This window comes from Diadema antillarum, unplaced genomic scaffold (assembly GCF_040938485.1).
Source record: "Diadema antillarum isolate AM-2024a unplaced genomic scaffold, OU_Dant_1.0 seq00000507_RagTag, whole genome shotgun sequence".
NCBI classification, from domain to species: Eukaryota; Metazoa; Echinodermata; class Echinoidea; order Diadematoida; family Diadematidae; genus Diadema; species Diadema antillarum.
Genome location: NW_027271462.1, coordinates 152,649 through 177,296, shown reverse-complemented (window position 1 = coordinate 177,296; position 24,648 = coordinate 152,649). Strand labels below are relative to the sequence as shown.

Sequence of the window (24,648 nt, the reverse complement as noted above, 5' to 3'; positions counted from 1 at the left end):
TTGTCCATGGATTCATCGCCATTCCAGGTTTACTGCCTTTCTCGTACCCTTCTTCCGACCAAACCAGAGGACATCACCTTTAGTTGAAACAACAACACTGCGGAATCCTCTCTTACCAGCACAGCTTCTTTTCTATCGTCATCTGCCCGTGGGATGGTTTCCCCGCTACAGTGGTTTCGGCTCAGTCGATTGACTCTTTCCGGAGACGCCCAGCCCCACCACCTGTCCTTCATTGGCTCTTCAGTGGAGATGCTTTATACTTGCACTTAGTTTAGTTCGTGTTATTCTGCACCCAATTTCTCGTGATACGCGACATCACCAATGTACGACAATACTCTACAAAGAGGAATGTACTGTAGCGGAAGAAGAAGAAGAAGAAGAGGAGGAGGAGGAGAGAAGAAGAAGAAGATGGAGGAGATGAGAAGAGAAGAGAAAAAGAAGAACTGGATGGCCTACTGAACAGTAATGAGTTAAACTATAATACACAAAGAGAGAGAGAGAGAGGAAAGATTAGAAGTAATTTGCCAAGTCATCAAGATCCATCTCCTCCATGATAACTTCTCGATTCTGATAATCATTGTACGGGTCATATTGATCAACGTGGCGTGATGGTTGATTAGCACGTATGTCCTCACCAGTCTCATTTTCCCGCCAGTCATAGCCGGCGGCGTCATCATAGTGGGACTCGTCGACCCGTCCGCTACCAGCTCGTACGGATTCCTCGTGCGGGACGTTCGCATAAAGAGTCTCAGAAGCCGGTATTTCTTGGTATACTGAATTCGCAATGTCTTCGTTGTCGGCGAGTTGAGGTTGTTGGTCGTTGTTGTCTTCATGCTCCTCCTCGTCCGAGATGGCATTCCCGGATAACTTCTGCAGCTCCGTGAGGATATCGTCCTGGTCCGCCACCGGCTTATCGTCTGGGCGTTTGAGTGCTGCAATGGCGGCGGCGTTCCAGTCTTCTGCAATGCTGCCCTCTTCGTCGCTCCGGATGAACCCAAAGTTGTGGATTCCCGCGTCGTCTTTCTTCGCCAAGTCCGCCTGCCCATCGTCGCTTTCATCCAGGGCGTCCAGGGAGAAGGTTCGCTTCTCCGCCCGGGGCCAAATGAACTCGATGATCCTCGCAACAAGGAGGGCGAATACGAGCCAGAGTGTGCAGACAACAGCAAATTGAGACTTAGTAGTCCATGGGTCGTACAGTGTCAAAATGTCGGTACAGTTTTCAAACAAAATGTATAACTCTGTAGTTTCGTTCGTGATGATGAGCATAGTTTCGTTCATGATGGGTATAATGCAGCTCTCATAGCGCGTCCAAGGCTCAGTGTCCTTGACTGTATAACTGTTCGCAGTACCGTTCACTTCTACTGTCTCAAGCAATGTCCTGAAGGAACCTACAGTGTAGGTGGAGATGTTGAAACCAGCGGGTTCTCCCTCATCGCCGTCCTCCAAGTAGTCCCAGGCCCACTCGAGGGTGAAGGTGGTCGTACCGATGTTAGTGACATTGAGTTCCGAGATAAGATAGAAGGCTGTCACAGAGGATGAGTTGAATAGAAGGCACATGCTGACAAAGACCCCGACACACAGGATGCCGTTGAGGGACGACATCTTGAGATCGAACTTAGCGGCTGCCGTCCAAAAATTGTTTCTTTAATATCAGGACCCCTATTTCTTGAATCCGTGAGACCTACAGATAATAAGGACAAAACAGTATCACCAGTGATTGTATGATTTCCCATGTTTTCCCTTATTAAACTCTGTGTACAACAGGCTCTAGTATGATAGGACTCTGGTTGCTAGATTATTCAGGACTGCCGGTACAGTAAAGGATTGACTTTAATGTCAAGGATTCTCTGCAATAGATCTATTCTTGTCCGATATCATCGAAAATAGAAATTCAGGGTAGGCACCCTATACACTTAAGTTCAAGGCACCAATGAGGGACTTAAAATGTGTGTGTGTGTGTGTGTGTGTGTGTGTGTGTGTGTGTGTGTGTTTTGTAAATTCCCGTGTGTCATTGGTCTATAAGGTGTCTTCTGATAAATGTTTCATGATCGTGCCAAATCTTTTATGCTACTATTTATGCCTGTGTGGCTTACATGTCTTAACCTTGTTATGGCGTCTGCTTAGGACTACTCACTGCTACTCATGAACTACCCCCTATTTCTATAAAAACACAGAAAACCTACTTTGGAAGAACAATTATATAAGCCCAACGCCCAAGTCGTACCATCAAGGTATGGTGGATATGTGTGACTGAGAAAGAAGTATTGGTAGAAATAATTAACCTAATGATACTTTGATAATCATATAATTATGTGAAATATGTTTCTGTAATTTGAGTCATTGCGCACCGCAAATTTCCTGGCCTAATGAATTGCTGCCGCAAGGCTGAATAAGGTCAAACATCAATTATTTGAAGCAATGGACTGACAATCAAGCTCCCTTTCCGTGTCCCACCTCAATTTACAACATCAATTGTGACTAGACATCTGTGCGTTATTCCAAGAAAATCCGATTTGCGTTTGATCATGGCGCAGCCCCATTTATTCTTGAAGTTGGATGGTGTAACATCCGCTGATCTCTACACCATAATCTACAGCGCCAAAGAGTGTAGACAATGGTCGAGATTAGGGTCTGTAACAGTCCGCATTAAAGGACAATACGTTGTCGCCATTTTTGTCTGGTGAGCTCTGATCAGGTGTTAGAGACGGAGGTATTAATAGTTAAGAACAGATCATGTTTCCGAGAAATTTCTCGTCGTTCTTCATTCCATACTTAGTTCCTGATAGCTGTGCTGTCGATAGACATAATGATACGACAGTGGTTGATTTCATGTCATCTGACGTAAAACAAACACAAAAATATTAAAAAACAACAACCCTGGAATGACGTACATACAATGTGAACAACGGTCAAATCTGCTAGAAGACAGACATCTAACGGCGTTGCTGGTAGAGATAAATGGTAATTGATAATCTCTTGACAACTTTTCGAGCTTGGTTCGAGTTACCCTCCCCTCCCCCCCCCCCCCACACACACACACACACGCACACGCCAAACCCTTTCGAAAACAAGTCGACTGTCCATCAACGAAACGAGTATGGATTGAAATCGTTAATAATTTGTTACAGCATCTGAAAATATTGAGGTCATATCAATCTTGCCTTACCAGATGTCACCTCCAGCTCGTCGACATTGCTCAGAGAAGCGCTGTATCACAATATTGTTCCCTTTATTATATTGTCTCTTCTGTGAGAAACAGAAAATTAAAAGAAACGTGTGAAGGCAGAGAAGGCTGTAGGTTTGTATTGCAACGCTCACTTGAATAACTCCACCTTGAATACCAAAGCATTTTGTGCGTGCGCAATGGAAGATACTGTAGACTAATGTCTAATTACTCTTCGAACGAAACCGGACACGCAGTTTATATTCTGTTTGCATAATGCCGTACGGCTTGTCCAAGGTTCAAGATATGACAAGATAACAGTATTATCTTAGGTCAGAGTTTATCGCACAGGACCGCAAACATTATTGTGTCTATACCTGACAAATATGGAAATGAGCTGATCGATTGCCGAGAAGTCGTTTCAATTAGTTTAGGGTAATACAGATATCCGGGGACAGATATCAGAGATAGATGCTTGCAAAGCTTGTACGCCATCACGTGAAAATTACACCGGGAATAAAGGGGGAAGTCCCAAAGAAAGGAATGCCTCTTTTATCATCAACCATAATTCACTGAGACAACAAATCTATTCCTTCGCGGCATGATCCTTAAATAAGGTCGGCAGGAAATCTCTTTCTCATCTTTCCCTTGTAAATTCATATCAACTTGTTGTCTTTAAACAATCCATTCGTGTCTTGCTATTATATTGATGTTTTCAAAGTGTACGAGGAGCCTCAGAGAGAGAGAGAGAAAAAAAAAACCACAACAACAACAAGAGGTAGCATAGCCGGAATATTCTCAACTGCATCCCCCTCCAAAAAAACAACAACAACAAGAAACAAACAAAAAGAACAAAAACGAGAGCCTCGTCTTTGAGTTAACCTGTTCCATACTGAATTCTGAAATCCCCATAGACAAGCCACCAGGTTCCCGTATGGAACGGGTTAACTCGATTAGATTTGCGGTAATACCGCACGTTTTCGCTATACCTTCATAGGGAACGTTTACATATCAGTGTTTTACGCTGATCTTCAAGGGGGCCTCTTCGAATAGTCAACGGGATCATGTCACCGAGAAGACGACATGTCGAGACCAGTGAACCAGCCCACTGATCTCTGTTGGAGGTATCTGAATATCTCATTGGAACATTTGCGCTGTACAAGAAAGTGAAGCCGTGGTGGCGCCGCCGTCTGTTAAATACCAGGCACACAACTCTACAGTATGCCCCCCCCCCCCCCTCCCCAATACCATCGGATTCTTGCATTAGTAACTTCAGTGTGATTGACTGTCTGTATGCTCTTTCAGGGTCTAAAAATATAACGTCATCTTACCTACATTTTGCAGAAAACCCCATTCAATTTGGTTAAGTGGTCACAGAGAAATGTGAATCGTTATGAAGCATGTCGTTGATGTGATTCTTCCAAGTTTACCACTTGGATGCTCTTGGAACTGCATACAAATGTCTGAACAGTGATTCCTGACATGCTCTGCAAAAGTCCTCATTTCTCTTTGACCACTGAAGCAAATTGAATGGGATTTTCTGTAAGATGTGGGTAATAAGTCATAGTTTCGTACCCTGAAATTGGATTTGGATTGATTCTCTATTTTTAAAGTTATCATTGTGGAGGGTTCCGTTGTATTTTTTTTTTTTGTGGGGGGGGGGGGGGAGGGACATACGGTTTGGGGATTTGCATGTATACACGCATTTTCCAGTAGAGACTGTCACCGTCATGTGATGACTCGAGTGCGGTGCGCGTGGTAAGATGGCGGCGCCGTGGCTTCAAAGCGGCTGTAACAGTGTAAGGGCCTGTGGGATATCCAGATACATTTGTACCTCCTTTAGAGATCAGTGAACCGGCCGGTTTTGGGTCTGAGAAGCCGAGGAGTCTGAACAGTCTGAACTCTCGACTGTTTGACTTCTCGGGTCAAAGAAGGCAAGAAGGCGAGAAGGGAGACCTTACCAACTCGACCTTCACCCTTGATAGGGATCATTAAGCCGCCAGGCGAGATGAGATCTCGTCTTCTTGCCTTTAATTTTCGTTACTGCAGGGGGCGTTGTGTGTTGTTCAGCCTTGAAAAGAATGTCCGGTATTAAGAACACCGAATTTCGTCGATTTCGTTCGGTCCGTTGGTTTATTCCTATTTCTCCCTCTGTAGGGTGTATCCATCAGGGAGATTTAAGATCTCTCTTCCACCTCCCTGGTGTATCCTAAATGTATATGTATCATGAACGCTCTGGTCGGCATTACCACCTGATCACAACCGCGACAACGGCTGATAACAAACTAGTGAGGGGTAAAGCTTATTGTCCCTAATAATGTTTTATTGGCCGTTGCAAAGATTTCGAAATGAAGTGCATAATTGTTAATGTACTATCATTACCGTCTTTGTTAATACAGTATTTCCATTTTTTCTCTGTCATTAATCAGATGTTTTGATTGTCTAAAATCATTATTTTCTCAAAATGGGTGTTTCGGTCTGTATACCAACCAAAGGCAAATACTTTTCCCCCAAATATGTATTATTTCTATTGTATGTATCTGAATTATCGGGTGTGTTATTTACGGTAGACACCTAACCGAGACAAACTGATGCCAGTGCGCGCGCACACACACACACACACACACACACACATACACACACATTTACATACATTATTTATGTGTACGTATGAAAGTTTGATTGCAAAATGGGCTAAGCATTACTTCTAAGCATTTTAAAGTAAGTCCATCATCAGATAGAGCAAAACGAAACCTTGGTAACTCACTTGTCACATAAAAAGGAATATTCTTGAAGTTATGATTGAGAATATATGGCCTACAATAATTATTTTCTTATCATTTCCTTTGTTTTTTTAGCAGCTTTAATTGCAAACATCTGAACTTGACAAGAATAGAGTCAATTAATTTTGCCATCGAACTCTGCACACTCGCACACACACACACGTCATAAACATATATTACTATATAACAATATATATATATATTATACATATATATATATATACATACATATATATATATATTGTATCTGTTCATATACTGTATATAGATATATGATATATATAACATATATACAAATACATATTTGTATATATGCATATTAATTCGTAAACATGTTCACGTTGTCATGTTTATTTAACCACATTTGCTGACATCACGGACAACATGGACGGCTTTGGGCTAAGAATTGATTTTTGGTCTCTTTTGGCTTGCGTTCTTTGGGTGTCTTTTATTACAATGTCCAATCTTATTACCAATCATACAATTCTATCATGTGCACAAATAGGACAAATATATACAAGTGGGTTAAATCACGAAATTTTTACTCATCAAGCCCAACCGCATTTATACCGGCCTTCATACATGAAAATCATAATTACTTTGCCGCGCATATCAATACCATGGTAGCAATGCCAACAGCATGATGATATAACAATAACAAAAGGAGAAATTAGTACTCTTATCATTGAGAAAATGATATCTTAATCTACGTGTAAACAACGGTTATTACCTATTGCACAAAATAATGGTCAAAGGCTTGCCAAGGAACTCTCTTCATTCCGATGAGAGGGTTTATGGTTAATATTTTTGGTACAAGCTAATAATGTGCATACAGCACTCAGTTCTTAGTAACAAGACCCAACTAAACTAAGACTTGTAGGAAGTTACGAGCTTTAGTTCAATATTTACGAATAAAAAAAATAAAAGGCGGGATATATCGCTTTATTGGCTGAATCACACCTATGATATGAAATGAAATGAAATGAAAGAAAATCATCATTTCATTTTGATTCATTTCATTTCGGTTCATATCATAAGTGCAGTTCAGCCAAAAATCTTTTCGCAGAGTTCCTCCCATACATTTGCAATAGAATGCAAAACCAACTTTGCAGTTTACATCGCAGGTATACTCTAAGTCTTTTTGGCACAGCAACGCGTTCATTCAATGTTCAGCGTCTCTGTATCTATCCCCACATAACCACATGACACTCGTCACTGTAATTCTCATTTTGCACATTTTCTTGCTTTTTTGGAAGAAAAATGCATAAAACGATACATCAATTCTTATCAATTTGAGATACTTGAGACTGAAACTGCTGAACACAAAGAAAATAATTAGAATATATGTGATGAATTTGATTACATCTTCAAAAATATTTCTGGTCATGTGAGGTCAGTGCAGTGTCATTGAAAAAATTTATCTATTTTGTTTATGTTTAATCATTTCGGCACCTTCGTGTCTGCCACTCCGACAAACAATAAAAACAACATGTTGCGATCAACAAAGAGAGAAAGAGAGAGAACCCATACAACAGAAGTTGTTTTGCTATTCGTACATTCGTCTATATTTGTATTCTATGTTAATTGTGATAGAAATTGTTGCATTTAGTTAACATTGTACATCTGTTATGTTTTCAACAATATTTTCAAAACTCCTTTGAGAATCTTTGCAGCGTTAACAAAGGAGGGACTTCTATGATCCAATGCAGAAAATTGAACAGCATTCTTTTAAACCAAGTTTAAAATCACACGCGATTTTGATCAACAACATAATCAATAGGATTATTGATCACATCATAACCCTAAGAGCACTTAGGGCTCCGCATTGTCGATTTGGTTTTTGATTAGTTTCACTTCCTCTAGATATGTTTGAAAGATTTTAAATGTTAATCAAATTAATTTAGATAATTAAAAGGTACACTGTAATTTCATAAATTTCCCTAATTCCTATCGAATTTTGATCAAATCTTTATTGCTGCACTGATCTGATTTTATTCTTTATTTGCACAATAACTTTCGGATGGACCAGATTTTCCCTTTAAGAGAAAGCCAGCCCTTTACATTTCATTGATTATGGTCACCACACAGAGCGATTCTATTTTAATTCGACAATACTTTTCTCGGGCGAAGAGTATTGTCAAGCCAATAGAAGACGTTGTTCAGGAATAAGGGAGGACCCTGAACTGAAATCGAGCCATGGAATGGTGCATGTTGCTCCCTCGGTAAGTTCTGGGGAACAGATAATCTCCAATTTCTTTTCTCAAGGAATCGTAGTTTAGCATGCAGATTCGCAAAATGTTGCGTCCGAAGTGACTAGCGAAGCAACACCGCCACCATCGTCAGAAAAGTGAAAACAACAAACGTAGATGGCGCCGTCTGTACTCCTTGGCCTCTTCCGTCACCTGTAAAAGCAACACAAAGACAGACAAAGTTCGAATAAAACAAACTAATACTCCGTATTACAATGACTTATTCATTTGCTCTTGTTTCAAGAACTTTTATTTAGTTAGAATAATATCATGTATATATTATTGACCCTGTCCTCCACTGCTAGAATCAAACAGAAGCAAGTTGATATCTCATGGATAATGGCATAAGTCCTAATTTCAGTAATTCATGCAGTAGTAATATGTTGGGAATGTCTCTCAGAATAGTTCACAGGCAATGTAGACTCGGGTAAAACACGCCAGATTGGCCAACAATGTGTAATGTATTACACGCTCTAAGTTGAGTTTTCGACACTTTTGTCAGCAGTTTTCGTCGTATAACTGCAAACGAAATGTTGCAGCTGATTTACTGATTGCTCTTCATCGATGTAAATACACACTGATTATTTAGTGTTTTAGTCGTTTCCGTGATGAAACTCAGGGGAATACATACTAGGGCTGGACTCGAACCAGAATCCTCCTGACTGCCTATACAGGTCTGAGGTGTCATATTCTCAAAACATTACCGACCTTCTGTCTGATAGCCAATTATGGTTCTGATCCATTATAGCAGCGGGTACTACGTATTTATTCAAATACAGGTGTAATGATTCTTGCACCGAGTTGTTTTATTACAACTGATTGACAAAATGCCCATTATCTTAAATCATGAATAAAAGATAATTTCGCCGCAAGGAAACTGTCTAATTCTGACCATCAGAGGGCAGCACACTACTTACCATGCTGAGTAGAATTCGCGTCTCCATCTGTTGATGACTTGACATTGTAAAGAGAGATGGTGCCACTAGCGGCCCCTCCTACCATAAGTCTGGCTGGCTTTCCGTTGGCAGCAGGTATGAATCTGGGACGTGCAAAGGTCAAATCAATGCAATTTCACTCGATCTCATCTTTTCTGCTTTACTTGTAACTTAATTAATGACCATCGAACTTTAGCAGATCAGGTATAGAAGTAATATCATGTTTGAGATTCTGTACAACTATCCCCTTTACAATCAGAATATTGATATCCAATTTATCATATGTTCTTTTGTTGTTGTTTTATTAACCTTTTTTTTGAGGAGGATGGGGGACCTTCTTTGGGAAGAAAAATACCAATCAAACAAAACATGAATTAGACGTAAGCAGCCTAACACATGAAAATATCATATAGAAAACTGCATTTTTTTTTTCAGCACAGACACAGTTCAACTTTCTTCCATTGGAGCAAAGAATTCCTAAAGGGTCCAGTTAGCTCTTCTCGTTCAGTCAAAGAATTCAGACGATTTATTATTTAAAAAAAAAGATACTACGTGTAGATTGTCAAAAGAGATGAATGTATCACACATGAGCATCCCAAACTCTGAAAGACTTCAGGTTTAAAGAGAAAAGAGCGCGCGCACACACACACACACACACACACACACACAAACAGGCACTCAAACAAACAAACAAATTACACTGCAAAAAGTCTCTGGTGCTAAATAGAAACTCTAATCTGGTGTTAATTTCCGGTGCTCATTTATCGTGTTAGATTAACACCTTTCGCGGTGTCATTTAGAAATATATTTTTGTTTTGATAGTTTCATAGTTACTATTCTTCTTGTTGATTTTTAACTTCAACAAAAGATGATCAAGAATTTTCCGATAAAGTGATTGAATTTTGAAATGAAGGTGTGAACACATTTACACCACAGTAACACCAGTTTGTGTGGTTCCCTATTGAAGCTGGACGGGTGTTATATCATTGACAATAACACAAGCAATATCAAATCAACACCATGCAGTGTCATTGTTGAATTTACATCATTGTCAAAAATATCTCCAGCTGCAGTGTCAATTTAACACCACGAAGTACCAGGTGAACACTTTTCAACACCATCACAACCAAGACAACATACTAGTATTACTTTCTTCACCTGTAGGTGTGGTCATCTTTTGATACTTGATCGGTTTTAGATTTAACATCCATGGTGTTAATTCTAACACCGATGCTTTTGCAGTTTAACGAGGAACTTACTCGATGTCCTTGGGATCCAGATCCCCGAGTCGGCGCTCCCTGAAGAGTTTTTCGAAGGTCCGATTCGTCCAGCCGTGCTTGTTGAGGGATTCAAAGCTGGCCTGCCCGTTCTCATTTACCTTGTAAATAGCGATCACCGAGGCGCGGTCGACCCCGACAAAGAGCACGGTCTCTCCGCCGATCGTACCGACCTCAATGGTCTCACATTCCGGTCCCTGTCGAGAATTCACAAATGCACCTTCGTTACCAACTTCAGCAGCAACAACAGTAATATGGTAAGACGAGCATTTACAGATATAGTAATAATAACAGTTTTCATAATAATCAGTCAAAATCATGTCATGGGAATCGAGATAATGAATGCTATTCACGTTTTCTCTGTTTTTTGGCAATCATGATAATGACGACGACGACGATGATGATGATAATAATAATGATAATAATATTAATAATAATAATAATAATAATAATGATCGATAATAACAATAATAAGCAGAATACGAATAACGATAATAATGATATCAATAATAACAACAAAAATACTAATAACATTCTTGTTTTAACACCTCTCCACATTTTTATTATATTACAACATCTTTATAGTGTGGATTTCTTTTTTAAATAATTGCATACATAGCTGCATTTATTTTATTAATGATCCTTAGGGGTAGAATTTGTTGATCTGAATGCCTACAGGCAATAGTAGATGTGTTTACTTTTGTATGCCCTGACCCACATGTTGCCAGCATCTTCACCTATCATTCTTTTTTTTGTTACATGTATTGTGCAGAGTATGCTTTAGTTAGTATGCTCACTCTAGCTTTTGTCTTATGTTTGCATTGTTTATGATATGTGTTTGCTCTTCATCTGGTCGAATGAATAAATCAATAAACACATGAATAGGTAGATACTCGAGTAGATAGATAGATGGTCGAATAAATAAATCGATAAACGCATCAATAGTTAGATAGGTAGATAGATAGATAAATAGATGAATAAATGAATAGATATATAGATAGATAAATAGATAGATAAATAAATGAATAAATACATGAATGAATGAATGAATGAATAAATAGATAAATAAATAATTAAATAAATAAATAAATAAATAAATAAATAAATAGATAAATGAATAAATGATCTATTCCAAATCAAAGGAGACATTCTCGCAAGCATTTCATATTTTGAGGGCCGCATAAGGCTTGTCCTCGCATGGGAAAAAAAAAAGTTCAACTAGAGACATGGAGAGAGACATTGTTGACAAAAGCATGACTCTCAGATGCTCTCAGACAACAGTTTAAAGACAGCGGCTGCCATGATACTTCTGAGGAGTTACAATTCAGAACACATCAACCCATTTTACAACTTGATTATTCGTCTTGTCATGCTTGTAAAGCGTCGCAGAATATCATCGGATATAGCATCCATATCGTCATGATTATTATCAAAGTTCGAATCCTTAACCGTGAGGCTGAAGTGCTCAGTTCCACCAGCCCACGACGCCTCGGCTTGGTAGATGGTAGGCCGAGGATTATTTAGAGCGGTTACAATTCTTGACGGGAGGAATTCCCGGAGAAATTATGATATACAGGAACATGAACAGAAAGAGAAGCAAATTCAAATCAACAATTACTTATGAAATGACTCACCCTATTATCCGATCTCTTGTCGACGAGGTCACTCGGTAATTCCCTGTCCTCCTCATCTGGATACGTTTCCGAGTTGAAGACCTTCGGGAAATACTTCATCACTTTGTGCTCGATGTCGTCGCCGCTGTCGTAAACGCGCACAAAGTCGCTGGTTCGTATGATGGAAAACCCGCGTCCTCCGAAGAAGAAAAGTTCTTCGATCTTGCCCGGCTCCGTTTCGCTAAGTCCGTCCGTCACGCTAAACTCCAAGCGCCCTGCAAAACGTTGCATGAAACCGCATTATGACGCTAAACTCACATGGAGTATACTGCATAATTTTTATTGAAAACTCTTTTCCATTCTTCAGCGTTCGGTTATTTTTTATTCACAGATGTCACTGTAAAGAGTCGTGTAGGCGATCTAGTTGAACTTTGTGAAAATTGTCACAGAGTCAGTCCTCTAAGTTTGACAATACAGTAACATAATCATGATCAAGGAAATGGGGTACGCATTTTTCTTCAATTTGTCTCCCACTGTAGAAATGGAATTTGTAAGATCGCATCTGCTGATCTACATTTTTAACAAACATGTCGGGAAAAAGGAACCAGCGGGAATTAAACCAGCTATCTATACTGTTTTCCGGGTAGCGACACTACCACCAGGCTATCCCTGGTTGCTAGCAGTGACACGATTAACTTCAAACAAACACCCAAGCTCTGATATTCCAACATTGTTATGTTAAGTAGTCTAAGTCGGACAAGGCGTGTTAAATAAATGAAAGCAAGTGATTACTAAATGATTCCTTTTTCTCCGACATGTTTTTTTAAGAATGTAGATCAATTTCAATTTCAATTTTATTTTCCTATTTATTTTCTCGATGGAAAATACATGATATATAACAAAATATAATGATACAGAATGTCCAGCTTGGATATATACATAAAGAAATGTATGTAGATTAGTAGCAAAAGAATGTAGATCAGTAGTTGCGATCTTACAAATTAAATTTTTACAGAGGGAGACAAACTGAAGAAAATCATACCCCATTTCTTCATCTCTGTACTTACTAATCTCTTGCATTCATGGTCAAGGATGTTTTGTAGATGACTTCAAATATGTGACTTGCTGTGCGGGAAAGAAACTGTAATCTTATTTCTGTGCTTACTGAAAGTCAACAAGGGACTTCAAAGTCTGTCAGACACTTGTCAAAAGGAGACAGCTAGGCCTATGCAAGATTATAATCGTCTGCATCAGAAAAGCTGAAGTGTATTGCACATGCCATAAATCGGAAAATCGACGTTACCATGGTTACTGTTGTCATTTCAAGGATTGCGTCCTTTAAGAGTCAACGGTTGCCCGGACGAAAATATGACATTTATTATTACCAGGTAGACGACATAAATTATTCTTATGGAGAGAAAGACAATGAATGAGCGAGTAAGAGGGAGAGAGGGGGGAAGAGGGATATATTTCCTTGCGGTACTTGATTACATGCATCTATTTGAACAGCTAGGCAAATATTGGCAAAATGAGATCAGCGCTGGAACGGGAATACTCATGTTATGATTTTCCGAGACTCGGCAGAAATAGGCCTATGTGATTTAGAGCCGAGGGTAATGTCGAACACAGGTTAGCTCAAGGGCAGTGAATATTTACCAAGTTAGATCATTGCTATAAATAACATGAACACTTGCGGCAGTTGAATAGTTAGTCATTTGTTTTAATAAACGTTTGAGAGTGCTTACTAAAGTAATGTCGAATATTTTAAATTCTTCTCCGTTCTCTGCCCCAATTTCTCCCTTTTCTTCTTGATAATCTTCTCCACTCTCATTGTCGTGCGATCCGAGACTCACGCCACGAGTGGGCCATCTGTAGCTGATCATGTATCTTTTTGTATTATAATTTGCACCATGATTGAAATCGTAAAGTGGAATCGTGGAAGTATCGTGATGATCGTATGCAGATCTTATTAGATCTTGAGGTCAGTTATGGCAATCGTGTTGATCGTCGACAATTTGAATACTGTAAATCTTTTCAACGATCAACGAGATTACCACGATTTACCTCAATATCTGACAAGATCTGATACGATCACCACGATCACTCTACGTTCCAGACCACGATTTCGAGTGACACAGACTGTGATAGACATAGATAAGAAAATTCCACGATCAGCTACTGCTGGCCAATCGTTCAGTACGAAGTGGATGGTAAGAGAGTGGAAAGGAGGTGTTACCTAGCTCGGAATCGGTGGTAAGGGCTCGGCGGAGGCTTTCGGGGACGGTGCTTGCCAACTTGCCATCTGATGGAGAAACAACAAAACCCTGGCTATAAACATATGTTAAAAATGTGTGCTGTAAAGACGTATTTGAGACGCCATTCTAAATTTTGAACTGTACAGGCCCTTGCAGGTTTTATACGAAGAGTTTGGCTGCAAAGTGCTTAGGTGCCGTTTGTAACTATTTAAAAGTAAGTCCATAATCATATCTTTCCAGTGACACGTCAGCAATATTTCTGAAGTTATGAGTAGAAATATCTCATACTTTCTTATCATTCTCTTCCTTTATCAGTTTCAAAGGCCAACATCTCAAATTAACGCGAATGGAACTCAGTCGTTTTGCTATCAAATTGTTTATTTGTATACATACAGTTATCATTACACCAATATCTGTGCATTATTAGTGTTCTGAGACTTTTGAAAATTATCTGTTCAGTCCCACGTGGGTGAGCACACGTTAAGACAAAATGGTAAATTTTCAAACGTCACAAGAGTCCTTTATGTGGGTCTGTGATACATTAAGTTTCCGCTGAATGTTTAAGTGCTGGGAATGGCTATGTATTCAACCCTCTTATGACGGCAAAATTCATTCAGTTTTTCGAAATAATTGACATCGGATATTTTTACCAACATGTACCAACACATAATTTTCATCATTTTCACTAATATCATCATCATCATTATCGCAATTATTGATAGGATTAATGTACATATGTTATTGATCTTTTTGTCATTGCTATTATCCTCCTTCTCGTTATCATAATTCTCAGTATCTGTATACACATGCCATTCCTTTTCATAGACCAAAAAGGACTAACGGGTTTAAGGAAGAAAAGAATGCAAGCACCAACCTCTGTGAATGTACCGGCCTCTGTCGGCGTCGCCCCAGTATGAGTTGTCGAAGCGGTAGTCGAGGTCGCTGCCTTCGTCAGCAGTCGCTAAATAGCCAACGCCGTTGATCTCGAAGTATTTGATGGCGTCGGGCATGTAAAAGCTCTTGATGTCGTACCCTGTCTGAAACGCTATCGCTAAAAGAATTTTGGGGAAAAATACAAGTCACCTTTCAGTGACAATTCATTTATCTCCCTATTTCATTTGCTCTTACGACTCAGTCGGGTTTTGATTATTCATTACATTGCATAAACAAATAAGAACTAAAATATAGCAATGCCGTAATTCAAGCGGCTTATAGTCGCACAAAATCTTTTAGAATAATGACGGTACGAAGTCTTTTCTTGGTTTCTTTCGTATGATGATCCCGAATATCACTGCTTTTAGCAGAGTCAACTAATCTGCAAATTCGACACTTAAAAGGAACTACTCTTATTGGAAGCTAAGTCATAACTCCATCATACAATGTGGTTATAGTAAATATAAATCAATTTGATATTGGGGTGATCATACTCATGTGAATGGAGAACACCAACTGAAACAAGGTCTCTAGCCTCGACAGTATATTCATGGTATTTGTGACAAGATCCATTCAATTGAATTTAATTCAATTCAAATGTATCTGCTCGCTCAGTACTCTGAACAAAACGGATGATATTTTGGCAAATGAGTGTTCTTGTTTTCGGAATGTTCTAGAAATGTGTTAGAATGCTTTAACCCTTCTTGGCTGGTCAATTTGTTTTCACCGAAGGTTCACATCACGAGCTCGGCAGCATCGTGTAATACAACCTACGAGTCATACTGCCCACGAGTCATACTGCCAACGAGTCATACAACCCACGAGTCATACAGCCCACGAGTCATACAACCCATGAGTCATACTGCCCACGCGTCATGCAGCCCACGAGTGATAAAGCTCACGCGTCATGCTGCAGCCAACAAGCCAGACAGTTAATCGTGAACAAGGCCAACGAGCCCGAAACGAAGTAAAACTGGCTCCCAAACTACACGGTGCACAAGTTAGACACTATGCAAATAAGGTCCAAGTGCTCGACGTTTAATGCATAATGGGTTTAACCCTTTTCGTGCCAATGAATCAAATGTGCACGAATTTGACACACAGACCTAACATGAACAGGTATATTATGATGTAGCTCGCAGAGGGTTAGTTTAAGTAGAGTCGAGCTCTTGGGCCTTTTGGATGACTCCTCATCTTATAATCGATAACAATGACGAGCAGTACGTCACAATGCTTTTGTTTTGCTTGTTTGGTTTCTTACCATCGTCTCTGTCGCTGGGATCCAGCTCCAGGTTCATCCATTCTTTGACACCAAGGGGGACAATCTCGGTGAAGAATTCCCTTCCTTCCGCCAGGTCGAGAATCGCGATAGCGTTGTTTTCCTGTCAAAAATGTATGGAAGCAAGGTCTTTCGAATTCAAATGTTGTTTTCTGTGTGTGTATGTGTGTGTGTGTGTGTGCGTGTGTGTGTGTGTGTGTGTATGTGTGTGTGTGTATGTATGTATTTAGTATGTACACTCGCATGACTTAAACTAGTGATAGCTTAAAGAGGCACTGTCATGAATGGTGTAAAAAAAGTTTTATTAGCCACCTGTTTCAAAGAGCTGATAATTATGAAAATGGAAGAACTTCCCTAAACCATTCATAATTCTCATGCCCTTGTTTTACTACAGACAATGCTTGATTTCACTCAAAGTTGCAGCCATTCTCATCAAAACTAGAACCCATGCAACAGGATGACAAAGTGCTCAACATTGACGTAAATAAGTACCCAGTTAATCAGTGTTTCAGTAGTAGCCCTGATTTAAAAAAAGAAAAAGAAATCATGGGCATGTGTATGCTGGATTCGAACCGACGACCTCCTGATCACAGGTCAGGCATCTTATCCACTGGGCCACCGAGCTTCCGCTCAACAGCCAGTTCTAATCCTTTACTAGCATGCAGCAGGTAGTAATTTTTGTCGATTTAGGGCAATTCGTCAATCAGTTGAAATCGCAAGAATTGATTAATTTGAATAACTAGAACCTTAATAGGAGATTCTTGTCTTACATTCACGAAGAAAAGCAGTGTAGATAGAAAATAGTCCTGCCGGGGAATACAGTCAAAATCAGTTTATCCCCTCCATGTGCAAAGTGCCTGCCATTCATAAAATCCAGTTTGCGTGCAATTGTGGCAACTATGATGTAATATAACAGGCATATCCTCTTGTTGCCATTGATGACAACCTTTGAACATGAAGGTGGAAATCCTCTCTAGTTTTGATATCAAGTTATGATCAGGGGCCTGGTTCATAAAACTTGTTATCAGTGACAACTGCCACATTTCTATGACAAATTTGCTCTCAGCCAATCAGATGCAAGGATTTCAGTAGCTTGTCACATCTATGACAACTTGTCACTGATGACAAGTTTTATGAAACGGGCCCCAGGACTGAAGTGTATATTAGTGGACGGGTATTCTATCGGTATATAATTAGTGTTGGCCCTGGTGGGACACGATTTTCATGACCGGAGCATCCGGTTGCCTGGGATCAGCCTGCCTCTGGCGTCAGGTGTGGCAACCAAATGGGATCAGGGGTAAATCTTTACCTCATGCTACTCTATGGAAGAACTATACCTGTAGGTTGACGTAAGCCACATTGGCGGTCGGGTTGATGGCGATGTACTCTGGTTCAACACTCTCGGCCAGGGTCTGGGTCGTCATGTTGTTGTAATGACCGTTGTACGGGAAACGCACTCCGAGGTCAGCGTACTTTTGACGCCTGTGAGTGTATCATGGAGAATAGTAAGATACATACGAAATTAGAGATCGATACACACTAACGCACACTCACACACACACACACACACACACACACACACACACACACACACGTACCAGTATATGCACATTGACCTGCACGCATATAGATAGACACAGTTCAATTACTGGAAGTATAAACACAACTTTCGAACATTCAGGTATTTCATTCATCAAGGCTCCAACAGTTACACAGCTTGGATTAAGTTTTAAAGGGATGGTGCAGTATTGGTAGAGATGAGAATTTGGCTTTTAACTTTTTGCGAGATACCAAGAAAACACTTATGATATAGTACAGAGCATACCATTTTAAGAGGAATTCAAAGTTTATTTAATGAAAATCAGATTTGGAATGACTGAAACATCCAAAAACAAATTAAAACAAAGCGATCGTAATAAAGCGTGGGTCCCACACTTTATTAGAATCGCTCTTTTTTTGGATATGTCAGCCATTTCAAAACCAATTTTCATCAAATAAAAGTTGAAATCCTCATGGAATTACATGCTCTTTCATGTTTCATAAGAAGTTTCTCATTATCTCACCAAACAAAAAATGTTAGAAATTAGGTCTCAACCAAAACTATACGATCCCTTTAAACTTGGCGACCCGTGTTTGAAGATGTATTCCCTATCAAAGTCAAGAATCTGCCTATGATAATAGTCTCCTCAACTTCTGTTGCACTTAGATTTGCAGCATGTGTTTCTTGAATAGCAGGGACGTGACATCCAAAGTTTTTTTTTTTGACGTAAAACGAAAACAGCTCGTCTTTAATCTGTATTATTAAGGAAAACAGTTTTGTACATTAAATCAATAATTTACTCGTTTCCATGAATTTGTTTGCACTGTTCAAATGTTACTAAATAAATTTCTTTAATTGACTTTGTGTTGTATTCTTGAAAGAAAAGAGGCAAGCAGAAATAGAATCACATCAAATCAAGCCAATCAAAAAGTTTCACGCGGAAGCTTACTTCCGGTTGTAATCCGTGAAGTTGACAGACTTGACGCCGAACGCCGGTGGATCGCTCTCGTACGAGACGCTGATGATGGACACCCGACCTTCCGGGTTGAGGAAAAACTTTTCCGTGGCATCATCACCGGCAGTCCCCTCATCGGCCGTGAGGATTTTACTGCAATCCGGTGTGAAAGTTACCATTTCCGGGTGGCTGTTCACTGGGGGAAAAAACCAGAACAATGCCGTTATATTATGATCCTATTTAGGCCTACTAAATAAGGCTGTGACTATCTCTATGGCGAGTAACAATGTTCTCTTATTGGAATCGCCTCAGGCATTATCCCACCAACACCAGGGGTCTGTATCATAAAGATTGAGCGTAGGTTGCGATCAATCGCAAATTGCGTTCACAAACAACTTTGCGATTGATCGCAAAGCTGCAGGACTATTACTCTTAGTATCGAACTTATGCTCGATTCACTGAGTTACGCTCAATAAATCGAGAGTAAGATCAATCTCAATTCTATGAAACAGGCCCTAGATGTTCATACAAACCCCTGCGTCAAGAGGGTGCCATGACATTTGCTCTAGGGACAATATTGCTCCCATGAAATATCTGCACGTTTTTAAAGGCAAACATAGATTCTGCTCACAAACATAACCCTCACCCTAGTCCTAATCATCACAGTAAACTAATCCTAACGCTCTATTACAACCCTAAAGCGATCCCTAGGTCCTTAGAGAAAAGAAGACCGGAGTAATTGTCGCAGGAGATGTTGAGATCTTGTTCTTCTTGTAGAAAGGCGCATGCGCAGCGCAAGTTTACGAGCAGGGATTCTTTGCTAGAGTATTAGAAATTCACTCCAGGGGCCCGTTGCATAAAACTCCAACCGGATTTTTTTCCGGTTGAAATCACAAAATTCCGGTTGGAAGCTCCCAACCAGAGTTTTTATGCAACGGATTTTACCTTCTTAGGTTAGCAACCTTAAAAATTTCAGGTTGGGCAAATACCAACCTGAATTTTTTAAGGTTGTTAAAAAAGTTTTATGCAACGGGACCCAGAACTTCCATCGATTTTAACATATGCTTCCAATTACTTTTAATTCACTCTTGATTTCCTAAATGAGGTAAAATTGGACGCTAATGGTATATACCTGTTGTCTCAAAGAGCCTCTCGAACTTGTCGTTCATCCGGTCATATTTCTGGTAAACGTACAGAGACCCGGGATCCTGCGAATCCGATCCCCGAAGGACGTATGCGACGAGTTGGCCGCAGTGAGCGATGTCGTTGGCGCTGTGGGGGAGCAGGTGTTTGTAGATGATCTCGGGTTGCGTTTCTTCCGTGAAATCGATGATGTGGAGGTAATCGTCACCTAGAAAACAGCAATGATGATGATAATTGTGACAACGATGATGATAACGGTAACGAGAACGTGTTGGTATCAAAACTATTACCTTTATATGGTCGTGAGCAACATACAAAGTGCGTATACCGAGATTTCTACCAACGGCACGACCAGTGGCGCGCAAGTTTTGTTCAAAGCATTTAAAAAGTGCCACAGCAACAGCAATCTCCTTAAAATTGAATGTGGAATACTGAATACAGATAATCGTGGAATAATGATATTATTTTGATCAATCACTTGTTTTAACGGTACTAAATTACTTTGTTTATTTGACTTTGTGTTACATTATGATACACTTATGTTTGAAAAATAAAATAAAATTAATCAATCAATCAGTTAATCAAGCAACAGAACAAGCATGGTGAGAAAACGGTTGTGATTAAAAACTCTGATAACTGTTTGCAATGATGACAAAACTGCTCTGAACTTAGTTCATTCTCATTTTGATAGTTTGTCATTACAGGGCCCAATCAAAAGTTATGGGCATTGAAAGCTACAAAGTGTTTTGCGATCGATTTCAAGCAGATCGACATTTAAAGGGGCATTCCAGACAATTTTCATAAGTTCACATCATGTAGTACATAAATCAACAGCTCCATGTATAGATTAGTGGAATTTATTGTGGGTCTTGAGCAGAGAAAAAATACTTTGAAAAACCTTTAAGAAATTACACTGAACAAGGATGATGACATAGGAGGCTCACATATTTCAGAAATGTAGCAGTGTAATTCCATTACAATACCACTTGCTTGCGAGTTCACCTGTGTATAATCTATGCATGCCTTCTTCCTTTGTGCTGCTACCTTGAGCTCCAACTCATGCATTCTTATTGTGACTCTGCCATGTCATCATCCTTGATCATTGCAATTTGTTATAAATTTCGAAAATATTCTTATTCTTCATCCCGATTATCATAAATTCTGAAACCCTGTCCTCAGTATAACTAATCTATAGTTGTTCAAATGTAAAAATCTAAAAATCATCCGGAGGTTTCCTTTAACCTTGTGAGCCCGCAGCTCTGAGTGCCCATTGGTACTGAAAAATCCAGTAGCGCTATGCACACTTAATGTCCGTAGCATACAGGCTTAATGTATCGTACATGCTACGTTATTATACTATGCCATTGCATTTCTGTGAGCATGATAATGAATATCACTTTCAAGAATTTCTTGATACTATCAGTACGATTATACTGATGATAATAATGATCTCTATACTCGTCAGTAAACCACTGACACTATTGCCATTTTTACGTCGGTGTTGCCATTGTTTCGTCATGATAATGGAGTGGCTGCGTAATAGGACCACGATTCCATTTGACCCTGCACTTGATATCTATGATTGAATTTTGTACATTTGGACGGTGACTTGCCTGCTCTGGCAACGAACTTAGGCCGAACCGATGATTGAAGTGCACTGTATGGCAATGTGTTGTATAAACAAACGATCACACCAATTAGCATACAGGCTGGTATACTGCTGCTTATATCAGAAACATATTCCCAAATCAATCTCACTTATCTGTATTTTCCTCAGTTTATGCGTCTGTGTGTTGTCATAAAAAAGAGATGAAATACATTTAATTTTGTTCATGTGATACACGTTATCCGATCTCCAAGTATGAGCCACCTGTGTACTCTTTATAGTTTACGATGTGCCGCTTACATTATCAGTTTGTCACTATAGAATGAAATAATAACAATGTTTATTTTGTTTTGTTGAAAATGAAAGAAATTTGAATTTGAATTTGAATGTGAAATATAATGTGTTTGCACTCTCACAGTGATATGTAGCTTCCATGATCCAGGCTTGACGAAATAGGTGAATTGAGCAATGCATGAACTTCTCTTGCCATGGTTACCATGGTTACCACGGTTACCAGGACTACTATTTCCACCCTGGGAGGAAACACAGAAATTGGTGCAAACTTCCCTGTCTAATTCCAACGGAAGGAAGAACACTCCGTTTGTAGGCCAGCAGATCAGTTGCAGATAACAAGATATATCTTTGTTAGTATTGTGCTGTTCGTATTGTTTAATGAATTGTGTATTGCTTTTGGGTGCCGCATTGTTTGCCGAGGACACATGCAACTCCTATACGAGTCAAGTTAATATCATTGTCTTTGGAATATAAAAGACCCGGGCCCTGTTTCATAAAGCTGTTCGTAAAGTTACGAACAACTTTCGAGCGACTGGTGATCTGGTTCTGATGTGCTATACTTATCAGAATTTCCATAATAATATTGAGCACAAGAACTGATCACCAGTCGCTCGTAAGTTTTTCTTACCTTTACGAACAGCTTTATGAAACTGATACCCCCCGGGCCTTGTTTCATAAAGCTGTTCGTAAAGTTACGTATGACTTTACGAAAGACTGTAGTATGAGGTGTCAATATGTGTGCCCATTTCTTTCCCTTATGTTTTAACAAAGTACGACTGTATGTCGATATTTCATCTCCATTGGGGCAAATATACATTTTCAACTAAAAAAAAGTGTCTTTAACATGTAAAAATAATCATTATCATCTGCAAACTTCAACTTTAGCTATTGAAATTAGCAATAATTAGGAAACCCACTTGGATTGTCGTTCGTAAAGTCGTGAGTAACTTTACAAACAGCTTTGTGAAACAGGGCCCTGGTAGTGTGGGAAATCATGGGTTGTGCGATCTGCATTAGCTACCAACCGGGTTACATACGAAAACAACAAATAAACATAGATAAAACATACACACAGATATCGGAAGAGGAAGCAACGCTGGCTCGTAACTGGGTTAACCAATCACGCTCCCGCAAAGAACCCCCATTTCAAGGGTTTCGACCAATAGGGAGCATTATGTTGCTCAGGACTTTCTTTCTCATACACACACTCTCTCTCGAACACACATTATATCCTCCATGTATTGTTGTTGTTGTTGTTATTGTTGTTGGTATTTTGATTTTTAAGGCGCGTGTCATTCATTTGATCGTAAATGGGGGTAGCCTTTTGTCAATGCCCTGTCTTGACAAAAGGCTAAAATGGGGAGGGGGGGGGGGGGGGATGAAGGCGTGATCTTACCGACTACGTAGGCCAGCGCATCCTCGGCATCGTAGGCGAACTGCTCCATCGAGTCTGAGTCGATCTTGACCTTTGGTTGGTTCAAGTAGGAGTAAGGCACGTAGATAGATGATACCTGTTCCAAGTAGAGGTAGGCCTCAGAGACAGCCGCCATCGCCAGAGCTGCCCCGATGATCGCCGCCACCAACACTGACATATTTCTAATCGTAGGTTGCATTGTGGGCGAGAATTCTGGGAAGGACACCAAGTACATAAATCTATTAATATTTCATTTTTTTTTTAGTTCACTACATCATTTCATTCATTCTTAGTTTTATTTATTTATTTATTTATATATTTATTTATTTATCTATATATTTATTTATTCATTCATTTATTTATCTATCTATCTATTCATTTATTTATCTATTTATTTATTTATTTATTTATTCATTTATTTATTTATCTATTTATTTATTCATCGTTGTTTATTTATTTATAATTCATTTATTCATTTCTTCATTCATTCAAGTATTCATTTCTTCATTCGTTCATTCATCCATTTATCTATTGTTCCATTAATATATCAGTTTAAGTCGAGTATTCTAGTAAGCCACTATATCTTTGCATCAGTCTTAAAATCATTCTGTGTGGTTAATCATTATTGTTGCACACTGAAAAGAGAAAGACAAGATACCATGCAGAGAGCAAGGTGAAAGGCGGACATACAGACTTAATTAGACGATGACAAGGGACGCACCAAAGCAACGTAAAACAAAAACAAAACAAAACACGCACACTACAAATTTATTAGCTCGCACTTTGCTGGACTTGAAGTCAAGAAATCTCATAAAATCATTTCTTTCATTGCCGTTAATTAGAACAAATAAATGATATGCTATACATACATGCACTTCATGAAGAGAACTTTGTTATCGTAGTGTACAAGAAGGTAATATATCTATATATGCCATTAGTGAATTCACACGTACACGAATTAGCGAGATACAGATCTCGAGATTTCAAGAGGGATCGTCATCCCGCTATTTTGTACATGTGAATGCGGCTATACTATAGTCGTGTTTGCCGAGGCGCGCTCTAAGTACAGCGCTACGCGCATGGTGACCTAACGCACAACCGAAATATCGTCAAATGTGAGGACGCTCATACACAGTAGCCCTTTTTACACTTGCGTTTCTTAACCCCGGACTTTCTCTGACCCAGGACTATCGTTAGTCCCGTACCAAT

The 24,648-nt window shown here is 39.5% G+C and overlaps 2 protein-coding genes across 2 annotated transcripts; both read right to left on the bottom strand.

Moving 5' to 3' along the window:
• Positions 1 to 406: 406 nt before the first annotated feature.
• Positions 407 to 3,351, bottom strand: LOC139734032 (uncharacterized). The gene is made up of 2 exons (XM_071644839.1): positions 3,167 to 3,351; positions 407 to 1,681 (listed from the first exon to the last, which is right to left on the bottom strand). The coding sequence occupies exon 2, from the start codon at positions 1,600 to 1,602 to the stop codon at positions 511 to 513; it is 1,092 nt and encodes a 363-aa protein (XP_071500940.1). The 5' UTR covers positions 1,603 to 1,681; positions 3,167 to 3,351; the 3' UTR covers positions 407 to 510.
• Positions 3,352 to 8,259: 4,908 nt separating this feature from the next.
• On the bottom strand, positions 8,260 to 23,650 carry LOC139733989 (mesenchyme-specific cell surface glycoprotein-like). Its single transcript, XM_071644796.1, has 11 exons — positions 23,422 to 23,650; positions 20,115 to 20,333; positions 18,977 to 19,178; positions 17,825 to 17,969; positions 16,470 to 16,590; positions 15,150 to 15,326; positions 14,257 to 14,322; positions 12,042 to 12,295; positions 10,390 to 10,604; positions 9,113 to 9,234; positions 8,260 to 8,348 (listed from the first exon to the last, which is right to left on the bottom strand). The coding sequence occupies exons 1-11, from the start codon at positions 23,636 to 23,638 to the stop codon at positions 8,260 to 8,262; spliced, it is 1,827 nt and encodes a 608-aa protein (XP_071500897.1). The 5' UTR covers positions 23,639 to 23,650.
• Between the last annotated feature and the right edge of the window lie 998 nt (positions 23,651 to 24,648).

Coding starts and splice junctions, on each gene's coding strand:
- LOC139734032 (XM_071644839.1), bottom strand. CDS start 1,602: ATGTCGTCCCTCAACGGCATCCTGTGTGTCGGGGTCTTTGTCAGCATG.
- LOC139733989 (XM_071644796.1), bottom strand. CDS start 23,638: ATGCAACCTACGATTAGAAATATGTCAGTGTTGGTGGCGGCGATCATC. Junction 19,179..20,114: donor GAGGCTCTTTGAGACAACAG/GTATATACCATT, acceptor TTTTTCCCCCAG/TGAACAGCCACCCGGAAATG. Junction 16,591..17,824: donor TGGCTTACGTCAACCTACAG/GTATAGTTCTTC, acceptor CATTTTTGACAG/GAAAACAACGCTATCGCGAT.